Source organism: Zootermopsis nevadensis, unplaced genomic scaffold (genome assembly GCF_977971745.1).
Source record: "Zootermopsis nevadensis isolate Lab colony 2312 unplaced genomic scaffold, Znev_1.0 Znev_ptg000006l, whole genome shotgun sequence".
Taxonomy (NCBI): Eukaryota; Metazoa; Arthropoda; class Insecta; order Blattodea; family Termopsidae; genus Zootermopsis; species Zootermopsis nevadensis.
Window position 1 is genome coordinate 11,808,220 of NW_028259138.1, and position 12,531 is coordinate 11,820,750.

General features: G+C 37.7%; 1 protein-coding gene across 6 annotated transcripts in view; it reads left to right on the forward strand.

Annotated features, from left to right (window-relative positions):
* Nak (Numb-associated kinase) overlaps window positions 1–12,531 on the forward strand; it is a 52,010-nt gene that overhangs the window by 7,423 nt on the left and 32,056 nt on the right. For 4 of the 6 annotated variants that reach the window (XM_022066496.2, XM_022066497.2, XM_022066500.2 and 1 more), the window contains exons 7-13: window positions 482–585; window positions 1,046–1,697; window positions 2,896–3,124; window positions 3,981–4,143; window positions 5,096–5,252; window positions 7,705–7,797; window positions 9,277–9,330. In XM_022066496.2, coding sequence (XP_021922188.2) covers window positions 482–585; window positions 1,046–1,697; window positions 2,896–3,124; window positions 3,981–4,143; window positions 5,096–5,252; window positions 7,705–7,797; window positions 9,277–9,330 — 1,452 coding nt within the window. The remainder of the gene's footprint in view (window positions 1–481; window positions 586–1,045; window positions 1,698–2,895; window positions 3,125–3,980; window positions 4,144–5,095; window positions 5,253–7,704; window positions 7,798–9,276; window positions 9,331–12,531) is intronic. The other 2 variants (XM_022066498.2, XM_022066499.2) reach the window with 2 other exon arrangements.

A 12,531-nucleotide genomic window follows, 5' to 3' on the forward strand; every position in this document is an offset into this window, starting at 1 on the left:
ATTGTTTACATTTTACAAAGTTTCTCCCTAACACTTCATCTGCTGAAAAACTTATTAAGCTTGAATAATTGTGTGTTAACTAACTCCATGGAGTAGACTCCTTGAGAAACTCCAGTAGTTGATAAATTTGTGAAATTTAGTGTAGTCAGAAGGTTCAGTACTCTGTTCACAGTAGCCATGAAATTGGCACCCAAATGTGAAGACATCGTGTGTTTTTATATGGTCTGATTCTATTCACTAAAGAATTATAATTACAGCAAAAGAAAATATATACCTTGAAGTTTAATGTAGCTTGACATTTCTGTTTTCTTGTGACACGCACTACTAATCATTTGACTGATACCAATTATAATCTCATGATTGTATCTAGCACACTGCACTTTGTTAGCAAATCACAGAAAGAACATTGTGAATTTCATACAATAGATAAACTAAAATTGTTGCTGTGAGATGACATGTTTTTCCTCTTCTGTCTTTGCAGGATATATGTTGGAGCCAGATCCAGATAAACGTCCTGATATTTTTCAAGCTTCCTTTGTAGCCTTTTCCCTTTTTGGCAAAGATTGTCCTGTTCAGAATCTGCACGTAAGTTTTTGTAGGATTGACTACAGTTTGTGTTGTGTATAGTTACTTGAAAGTATTTCTGTATAAAATTTGAGTTGCAAGACTGGAACAAACTTGGAAGAAGTTAAGACATTTACAAATATTGGAAGCCATCACACATACATGCACAGATGTTTTAGAGGCTTCCTTTAGATTTGGATGTTATTTAAATATTTTGTTGTATAAATTAACTAATGAGGTGTATGTCTGCATTTTATCGAAGAATGAAAACTTGCTGAACCTTAATCGAGCATTACACTGTAATTACTAGTACTGTTCCGTCATAGTGTGAAATTGTGTTAAAACAATGTCTTTTATCTGAGGTAGCATATTTCTAACTTTCTGGATTCTCAGCCTGGTTTATAATTTTTAGAAGTGGCACACAGGCCTGTAGAGAATCTGTTAATGCCTGTTGTAATGAATCTCCTTATTTTGATTGTAGAAGACACCTGTGCCTATAGTGGATCAGCTGCCATGCCCTCAGATGGATAATGAAGTAAAGCGCACATCAGTGAAAGTAACAAAGCAGACAGTGGCTCCAGTGGTGGAGGGTACAAGTGTTGCGCCGCGACAACGTCCTAAGGGAGGCCAGCCACTGCCTGTTGGAGGTGTACTTCCAATTCCTTTGGGCTCTTCGCCAGTCCCTGTAGCAGGAACTGCTCGTCGACAGACTGGTCCCCTTCCTCTTCCTTCTCTCTCTCAGTCCCCTGTTCCAATGAATGGTGCACCTGCAGCAACAAATGAACCCCTTCCAGCACCTGTTACTCCAGTTCCAAGTGTTACATCATCCGGTCCCAGCTCCCACCAGCCTCCTTCACAGCCTTTGCCCGCAACAAATACAGCACCTGTTGCTCATCCACATTCTGCAACGCACCAGGCAACTCCTGTACAAACGTTCTACCCTTCTTCTGTATCAGCGACAGTAAACTTTGACCCCAGGTTGTCAGGCAATACTTCTTCAAGTCATTCCAATGTGGCTGCAGCCTCTGTACAAGGCCACGCCATGAACATGAGCACAGCACCAGTGAAGAGCTCTGGGGACAGCAGAGAATCCCTTGAAGCTCTATTCCCAGCATCAGGTAAGGAAACAAGCGGTAAGGAGCAAAGCTACGTTAACAGAATCTTTCTTGTGAAACAGAAAAAGATTATTGTGTGTATATAAATTATATCAGAATCCTGGACATTTTACTCAATTTTCAAATACAGGTAGGCTTTATGATGCTTCATTTTACGCTGTTTCACATTAACGCCCTTTTGATATAATAATGAATATATACATAAAGAAAATTTTAAAATGCAAGCGTAAATGGAGCACTGGAAGTGGGTACCTAGGCAGCGCTAGTGTCGGCGTCAGCTGCTTTCTCCTCGTCCGCCAGACTTGGTCTTTAATGTTGATGAAACAGGGCTGTACTGGAAGATGCCTGGTAGGATGTGCATAGCCTGTGAAGAGAGATCTGCCTCTGGTTTTAAGGCTGAAAAAAGATTGGCTTACATTGCTTCTGGGCGGTAATGCATCAGGAATTTTTAAGGCAAAGCCGATGTTGGTGTACCATTCGGAGAATCCGCGTGTTATGAAGGGCGTTGTGAAGACTCGACTTCCTGTTCTCTGGCGCTCTAATAAGAAGGCCCATCCCATTAATGCCGCCCTATTATGCCACTGTCAAAGAACATCAATAAGGGAGCAGGCAGTGGCGTTACTACATACTCCAAGGATGGCTCTACAGGAACGAAGTACTAAGTTAGATTTTAATGGTGGTCAGCTGTTTTCTGTTTCATATTAACGGACATTTGCAGAGACTACGAGGCATTGTATGATAATATGCATAGTGTAGTTTATTGTCACAGGATGGTGACAGAATTATCTGTTTGAACATTTTTTTGCTTTCACAGAATTTATGTAATGAATGAGGGCATATTGTGATATAGTGTGGTGTATGCTGAGTGGCTCGTTTTCTGTTGCATGTAATTTTTGTATTTAATAATAAATGGTACAGCTATGAAAAATGTTCTTGATTTTCAGCACATTTGTTTTTTATTTTTGTTTTTTATTGGTCACGGGTCACTTTTGTATATCTTAGTTTTTACAACCTGACAGTTCTTACATAAATTGTAACACTTTGTTTTGAGGAACCGTTTAAATCATTTTCAGCAACAAAGAAGAAATAAGGAACAAATAATTACATTACAGATGACGGTAATTGCAGATGTCATACAACACTGGAAGAAATTAGAATATATTGTGAAAATGAACTTGGATTGGGTACACATATTTGGCTGTCATGTTTCTTTCAGGCTTTCCAGATCCATTTCAGGATGATGGTGGGGGTGAGAATTGTCCCCAAGGTCCTCCTCCAGTCCCACCTTCATCATTTAATCTTCCTGCAGTTACTTCTAAGCCAGCTGCCCACAAACTGGAGTCTGTCTCCCAGTGCATTGCAACTGTAACTCCTCCCAGCTCTCCTACATTGGCTGCACCTCGGGGGCATCGTCGCAACATGAGTGATACATCTGCATTCAACAAGTATGCATGTGGATCTTGTTTCAAGTGAGATGCATGGGTGGATATGTTTTCTTCTCTTTTTGAGTTGTAAATGAAATTGAAACAGGAAGAGGTTGAAATGTCTGTCATCTGTGTAAAATCTGAAGTGGAATTGGATCTTCACGCTGATACAGCATTTGGCTGAACCTGGCATAATGAAGTTAAAAAAAAGTTTTAATTCTGTATGTAATAAAAATCTCTAGAAGATTAAAATGTGACTTTGTGGTCATGCACAGTTAGTAGCCTAGACAACTAGAAAAGTGCTTGAATCTTGAATTAATTGCATGAAGAACTTTTTAATTGTTTCTTGCATATGCAATTCTTATGTTATGGTGGTGGTCTCATGATAGTAGTTAAAATTTTAATTTGTGCAGTTTGATAATGCCTTTATATTAATGTAGGGGATAGGATGCCCAATATAAAGTCCCTTGTACCATAATGTTAGTCTCACCTTCAAATGGTATACTCTGTTTTCACAAATGGGTCTCTGTTGACCAGGCAGTGATGTTATAATCAATACTTTAGTAATTAGGGAAATACTGCTACCTAATTTTGGGTTGTTATAGATACAGTGTATTTTTCAACTTTTGAATTTTATTTGTTATAGTAAGTCACATATAACTAGTTTAATTTTATTGACTCTAAACCATTAACTATCTAAAGGTCTTTTTATCTAGTTTCTTAATATTGAAGTCAAATTATATTACCAGAAAGTATTTTTTTTTTATTTTAATATTTTATTCAATAGCCTGACCAGTTGTTTACAAATAATAATCTGTTTTCTGGTAAGTGAAATTATTCCAGTAGAGAGTTTGCTAATATATTGCATTTTTTTAAGAGTATTTGCTAATGAGACAAGTCAGTTTCTGGCACCGTATGAAGCCTCGGTCAGATCTCGGTCCGGCTCAAATTCACCACCAGAAAGTGCCGTTAATAACACTTCTAGAGCCGCCAACATTCCAGACACTCACAGGCACCTTGTTGGAGTGTCAGCATCTCATGTGAGTATCTGAAGTCAAACTGATTATGTTGTATGTTACAGTAATTTAAAATCTGTGCCATTCCTAGTGCAATAGATTAACATTAAATGCCCATTCCTCTGCTTAATATTTTAGTATGTGATGTATAAAAGGCATTTAACACATTGTATACCAGATACTCATCCCACGCTGTCCTCAGTCCTTGGTGTGTTTAGTTCATACACGGGAATATGAATCATCTACAAAAATACATCTTCGCTTACCTTTGATTAATTTGTATTTGTACAGGGGTAAAACAAATTGATTAAAAAATTTGGTTGGAGTATGTCATGGAAAGAGACCACATAGAGGCGTACGTGGTAGGATAATATTAAAGTGGATCTTATGTAAATAGGTTGTGAAGTTGGGAAATAGCTTAAACTGGATAATATTAGCATTCATTGGCAGACTTTAATGGTGATGGTGATGAACTTTTATAGGTTCCATAACTTAGGGTAGTTTTCTTGATTGACTGAACGGTCAGTAACTGCTTAAAGATGTAATATATGTGCTAATGGGTGTTTGGGTGGGAGAGAATTCATGTGCAGTTCATACATTTTGCTGTTGTGTAACGTTCCATCTTAGTGAAAATTGTATTCTTGATAAACGTTGCTTTGTCTTGACTGTTGGGTTTAGGACGTTGTCCATCATCTACTGTTATAAAATACACTGTTTTTTGAGGAATACAGGTGCTTATACACATGTAATTGTTCTGATCTAGGTTGTGCAGTGATTGAGATTAGCTCATTCTAATGGACCCCATGGAGTAGGTGCCCCTACACTAATTCTAAAGACGAGGACAGATCCAGTCCTGAAAACGTTGTGTATTTTATAACATCAGACGATGGACAAGGTCCAAAAACCCAACAATCCAGAATGTATTACACCATCATCAGAACCCTTCAGAATCGATAGCTTTGTCTCTTTGGTACAGGGTGAACTGTCCAGTGCTGTAACAGCTGGTGGGAGGTCTCTGTCAGCAGATATTGCTGACTGGAATCCCTTTGAAGATTCTACACCATTTAGTCTGATGACAGAGGACCATATTTTTGGTGCAGAATTTGATAAAATAAGAAGGGGCTCCCAAAGTAGTAAGTGTCTTTGTGTGTTTACATGCTTGTACCTGTGAGACATATTTCAAGCATTGCATATGGACACAGAAAATTATTCTGTTTAAACATTCCAGTTTCATGATATTGCTTTCTTTCTTTCTCTTTTTTGTCTACTGTGATTTGCAATCCAATTATCAAAACTATCCACACCTAATGAATTCTGTGTTTATAACAACACAAATGCATTTTGGCAGCTTCTGCTGACATTCGTCTTGTAACCATCTCAGCTCATTTATACTTTTAATCTAATCACTGCTAAATGACATACTTTTATAGCCAATTTAGAAACTATAATTACAATATCTGTTTTAATAATATATGAACTGGGAAATGTATATTTCAAGTGCATGATGTTTCAAAATGGGGGCTTGTGTAACAAAGATGTACATTTCCCCTTTATGAATTTTTGTTGTTGGTCCATTAAAGAACTTATCAGGGAAACATACTTTTATAAACCTACCTGCTTTATTGTAGTCATGCTGTATGTTCAGAGTATGGATGTTTTACACATTTACAATTTTCCTTGTTAAATTTTATATCATGCAAAGGTTCTCTGTATCTGGTTATAAAATTTCTGCCCATTTGACCAAAATTATTTTATTGCAATGATTACATCTCAGTTTTATATATAACTTTCTTCTTCTATGGCTCTCCGGTTCGTATTCGGTCCATAGCCTCCTCAATTCTCCTCTTCCATTCGATCCTCTGTTAGGTCCGTCTGTCCGCGGCTTTGATTGAGGTTTTGAAACGTCTTCCTTTTTATGGTGCAAGGTTGTTAGCCTTGCGACCAACCCCCAACCTGGAGGACCAGGGTACCTGTCTTAGTCTGACCTCTCCCCCTCAACCAATCTGGCTATGGAGGCCCTACCAGTAGCTATGCTATCACCAGCATAGCTCTTCGGATCACTGAGGTACTCAAGCCCCACCACCACGACAAGGTGCAGGTACCATTAAGTGAGGATATATAACTTTTGTTGTTATAATCCACATCCTTATGTTTCACTGTTAATGTTGGTTGCAGTGTAGAATGTATTGTGAAACTGGTTTTGTATTATGGGAATGAATGGCTTGTTTTTTGAGGATGAAATGGACAGGGTATGAAACTGACCACTCATTTCTACCTAGTGCCAAGCCCAGAATGAGTGGATCTTTACCTCCACTTTCCCATTCACCTTCATGGTGTGGAGCTTAATAAGCACTGATGACAATTTTATCTTTACCATTTATTAATTAAGCTTTAAAGCTATTAACCACCTTTGTAAGGTTTATTTTAATCTTTGCTATTTAAAGCTACAGCTTCCTGTTAATATCAGTCCAGTTAATGTAACCTCTGCCAGTCGTGTGCTTATGTATGGTCCAGCTGGCTGTGTGTAGCAGTGCATACTGCTAAACCATTAACCGTTGTGTTAAATGTTTTGCTTGAAATCCTGTAGTATGGGATTTTAAATCTTCTGTGTCCCATATGATAAATGTTAATTGGACTTGTGCACTCCTTTCGAGTATGTTATGTTATGTTAAAAAGTTTGCTATGAGGCACTTCGATTTACTTCATACTACTGCATTAACAAGAATTATTTCAAGCCAGTCCTTTAGTCAGTAACATTAAGGTAATTGAAGTAAGACTGTTTTAGAGGTTTGGTATCTCTTACTGTTATGTTACGTTAAACTGCATCCACAGACCGAGTGACCACCAGTGTAAGTGGTCCCCCTCTACCAAGTGCCAACAGCCTCTTCGGAGGGTGGATGAGCAGGTGGAGGTTCAGGGCACCCTCATGCCCTTGGGGTGAGAAATCACCCCTAAAGCCAGATGAACCCGGATGGGTCAACGGCATAGGATGCGGAAGGCAAGGGGAATCCACCACATTAAAGATCCTCAGGATTCCCCAAGTATCAGCAGCTCAAGCTGCTGCCAATCAATCCCAGGATTGATTACAAAAGAGAGACTGTTTAACACTGAATGTTAGATGGACTAATGAATCGAAAGGGATATTGAAATAAATGGTCATGACTTGATTTATGGTATAACCTATGAGTGCAGGGAGTGTTCTTTTTTTCTTGAGGGCAGTAATTATGTTTTCATCAGTACTTGGGCTCATTAGGGCAGAGGAGAAGACAAGGGGCAGCTTTATGTACAGCCTTGACAAGAAAACCTTAGCATTGTCTGCCGCTAAATCACTTAAATGTCTGCAGAGACTTGTAAATTGTGGTCATTCCAGTTTTGTTATATATTATTATATATTTTAGGAAGCCTGCACTTATACTTACAGTATATCCAGTCTAAGACTGTTATTACAACAACAGTTACTGTTTTAACTCTTTCTGAAAAATGCACATCTACATTGCTAATGCTAATTTTATTGTAATCAGTTCCTAGAAATTTGTTATTTTGGATTTTGTGTTCATGTTTTCAGTCCTCTTATAAATATTACAGGTATTTCTAATGTCAAGAGTCGAGAGAGCCTTGTGATGACATACACAGACTTGGCAGAGGATCCGTTTAGTTCTGCTCCATTTAGTTTACCAGGTAAGCAGTGTTTAATGGCTTTAGAAACAGGTGGTTCAGGCCACATTTTCCCAGTCCCTGCTTCTGTAGCTCTGAAGATGTGCAGCTTTGGTATTCATATTTAATAGCGTCAGTTTTTCCTTATCTTTCTAAATATTTTGCATTTATGTTTCATTCAAGAATCATTTTTATCAGTCTTGCAGATGGAAAGAAATTTTTAAGTGCAAGTGGTGGACATTTTCTGAAGCACTCTTCTCTCAGTAGAACAAGCCAAGAAATTTATGCATAGCCTAACACTTCTGGCGTTTTTATCATGAGTTGATCTTTGCAAATGGTGCCTGTGATGTCAGAATTGTCTGGGGCAATGATCTTTGCACCTTATGACATATCATTATTTATTTGTGTTACTTTAAGAAGACAGTAACACCAAATTATTTGTGTAGTTGGAGACTAAAGTTGTTTAAGCAAGATAATTGACATAAACTTAAACTTATTAAAAATTCAAAATTACAAATTAAACCTTTCCAGTTTTTATTAATTGTAACTGAAATTGGAATGTGTTGATACAATTTTAGTAAATCTTCCATTTTATTAAAATTTGTTTAGCATTTCTTGAGTTCCATGCAGACAGACAGAAAGAAATACAGACTCAGTGGAGCTGATACATGCATTTATGAAATTCTTAGTTGCAAATACTCCTAAAAATGTTTTTGATCTCTCTTCCTCTTTTGTAAATATGGAACTTTTTGAACAAGTATTTGTACTAATGGCAGTGCCCTCAATCAGTGAACTGGTTTGAAGTCTTAAGAATTTGGAGTGCTGCTGGCCAATAGCATTCTAGGGCACTTTGCACTGGAAACGATGAAACAACTTGCATTTTTCTTTATGTTAATTTATTGCAGGTCAATATTACCTGGTTACGAAGAGGTCTATATTGTCATACGATTTTTGAAAAATAGGGGTTATTCTTAATATGGATCAAAACTGAATTTGCGTGACAGATTTAGTGTTGTCTAAAAAATGTCATACTTACTGAAATCCTTTTAGTAGTTTCAGAGATGAAACATGGAATAATGACCATACATCATCTACAAAGGTCAGTATCATTTGTGTCAGATCTAAAGTGGTGAGATGCATGGTGATTGCATCATCCCCAGTATTCATACATTTCATGCACTTTTTGCAAAGAATGTGCAAGGAGTCAGAAAAGTGGAAACTATCATAATATATAATATTTGAGGTTTTCACTGCGGTGAGTATGAAGATTTCTGTCTTCTGGGTTGTTGCGCTGTGTAGTCTGGTCGATGTTAACCAACGTTTCAGAGGTCATACTGCCTCCGTCATCAGAGTATGAAGATTTCTGTCTTCTGGGTTGTTGCGCTGTGTAGTCTGGTCGATGTTAACCAACGTTTCAGAGGTCCTTGCTGCCTCCGTCATCAGGGCGATGAATATCATCTTTATCATAATATACATTTTATTTTTTCTTTCTTTTTTGTGTAGCTTCCAAACACGGCAACAAAGAAAAGCAGACACCAAAGAAATCACCATCTGGAGGTAAAATATAACAGCCTCATTACTAACTACTTCAGTAGTCTTTATCTTTCTCTCTTTAATTAGGCTGAAGACGCGAAGTTGCTTCAGCTAGTTGAAACAGAACATACGCTAAACGTGAGAAGTTCCTTAAAGAGGTTAAAGTTTTTTCTCGTATTATATAAAGAGTTACATAACATTGTTTCATTCCTGCAGTGAAGAAGGAGACGCTTTGTGTCAGACTCTTGTTTCATGAAGCATTTTTTTTAATATAACAGACTTTATTGCAGAATTCCTTTTGTTCAGAGGTCAGTAATTGTTTCTTTTTGTTTCATTGTTATTGATGTAGCATGAAAGTGAAACAAAGTGGTGATAAAGTAATATTTGTTTGATACTGAAGCTCATCTAAATGTTATGTAAAAATTCAGTCTGTACTGCAAAGAAAATACAATGCTTCTCCATTACAACAATCAGTTCGTCAGTCTTATGTAGGCAAATAATTTCTGTTCACTCTTAAGAATCATACGAAATCCATAAATACATTCAGTGATCAAGTTGCAGAGTCGTTGATTGTTAAAGCAGGTGGTGCACACAGTTTCCACTACCTTTTAAGGATTAATATAAATGTATTTGAGAAAAATAAAACAGATTTGCATGCAAAACTAAACTCATCTAGACTGAGGGAATTGTATCTTGAACCCACAATAACATTTTGTTGTATTGGTGTGAAATTCCGTTTATTAAAATTGAAAAAAAATACAATCGAGTCACTTGCCTTCAAATCATATGGTCAGAGACACAAATGCAAATAAAAACCCTGGACTGATACCACATTCACAAAATGATGAATGTTGCATCAGGTGAAAATTGATTGAAACTCTGGATATCTGATGGATCACATTAGTGGATTAACCATCAGTTGAGGAAATGCAGTATTGTGCTATGTGTCTTAGGTGGAAACTGGAATTTTTTAAAATTTTATGCTTTTACAAATTCCTGCTCAGAGCCAGAACTGAGAATGCTAAACTAAACAAGGAGTGTGTTTAGAGTTAAAGTGGTATTTTTCTCCCACCCTTAATATTCCTCTCATAACAGATAGTCATGCACATTTTTAGGAATTAATGGTTTCCTGAACAATACATATATGGAGATGATATAAAGAATATTTTGAAGATTTCTGTCTTCTGGGTTGTTGCACTGTGTAGTCTGGTCGATGTAACCAACGTTTCAGAAGTCATACTGCCCTGATGACAGAGGCAGTATGACTTCTGAAACATTGGTTACATCTACCAGACTACACAGTGCAACAACCCAGAAGATAGAAATCTTCATACTCACTGCTGTGAAAACCTCAAATCTTACAAAGAATATTTTGTTTTTTGTTCCTTTGGCAGAAGCAGTTGCTTTTTCACGGACTTGTGTGTTTTTCAGAAAGAGATTCAAATGCCTGTGTGTTATGATGTAACAAGAAATATATACTCTCCATAGCTACATAATTGTGTTTGAAGCATAAGCATGCAAAATTGTATTTATCTCATTTATGTATTCTTCAGTACATTGAAGCATTTCTTGATAAAACTTTACTTCTGTGTCGTTACTCATACTGTGGCATTGATTTGTGTGTGGTGAGTGTTGTATATTGATTGCTGAGCTAAACGTGTTAACAAATTTCACATATTTTGGAAACTAAAAGTCACAAGAATGGCTTTTAGGTGAAAGAAGTTTCAAAAACAGTCTGTAATTCCTGTTCATCTTGAAAATGATGTGTTTAATCGTATAAATTAGTGGACAGATCTCTGTTGTAAATATAAGACAGGATGGCTCAGTCAGTAAAGAGAGTGGCTGTGAGTTTGGTGACTGGGGCTTACTTCTCAGTAGCAGTTTTTCTGCTTGTTGCCTTATTTAGATCTGCTTTTGTATATTTTGTCCAAATGGTACCAGAGCTCGTTCCTTTGATCTGATGATTGAGTCCTAAAAAATATGGAATTTTACCTACATATTCAATATACACCTTCATACTTTGTGCTTAAGCACTTCATCATGGGATGAGCTGGGATAGCTCAGTCAGTATAGTGACTAGCTACGGGGTGGACGGCCGGGGTTCGATCCCTGATGGGGGCAGAGGATTTTTCCTCAAGCCTCTGCGTCCAGACCAGCTCTGGGGCCCACCCAGCCTCCTCTACAATGGATACCGGGGTCCTTTCCCGGGGGTAAAGCCGGCCGGGGCGTGATACCGACCACTCACCCCCATCTAGTGCTGAGGTGAAGAAAGAGAGGAGCTATACCTCCACTCACCCCAAGCGCCTGTACGGCACGTAGCGGGACAAACTTTTTTACTTCATTGTGCGGGTAAAACTTTCGTATTCCAATCTACGTATAACACATAATCACATTCAGACTTTTAGTCTGTAAAGTCTCATGACTTGATCTAAACACACTCTTTGCCAGAAACATTTTTTAGCTTGACGTATGCACGTGTTTGAATAAAGTCATTGCAGTTGACATTTGTGGTAAAAATTGGCTAAATTTAGAAACCTTTGTGCTCAAGGTAGGAAGAAAATATTGAAAATAAAATGTTCAGCTGATTATGCTGTCGTGTAACATGCAAAGGCTGTGGCATTATTACTAGGGTTGCAGCCAGTTGCCTTGTAGGTATTCATGCAGGAAGGAAATGTACTCTGTAGAGATGCAAAAAGTGCCATGAAACCTGGTCTGTAGCTGATAAAAACTGGTGTCATCTGAAGTATGTGATACCAATAGAAGATCATGAAACACTCTTTCTAAGGCTTAGAAACAAAATTAATCATGTAGGATTTGAGGTTCTCACAGTGGCGAGTATAAAGATAGCTGTCTTCTGGATTGTAGTGCTGTGTAGTCTGGTAGAAGTTTACCATTGTTTCAGAGGTCCTTGCTGCCTGCATCCAATCCAGAAGACAGCCATCTTCAAAATTAATTATGTTACGGGAAAACAAATGATTCAACTACTGTTACAGAAAACATTATGCCACTAGGAAATGTGTTTCAGTATTGGATACTTACTTGAATGCTGCAAAATGTTGTTAGGTACAGTGTTCTTATAGACAGATTTTAAAACATGGTTAAGTCCGCATTTAGTATGTGCAGTTGGGTATATTTTGTTCCTGCAGGATTATCCACACTGCAGCCAGCATATCATGCCCCACATCACTGATAAGAATGTAGTTGGTAGCCTTTGTGATCTACTGC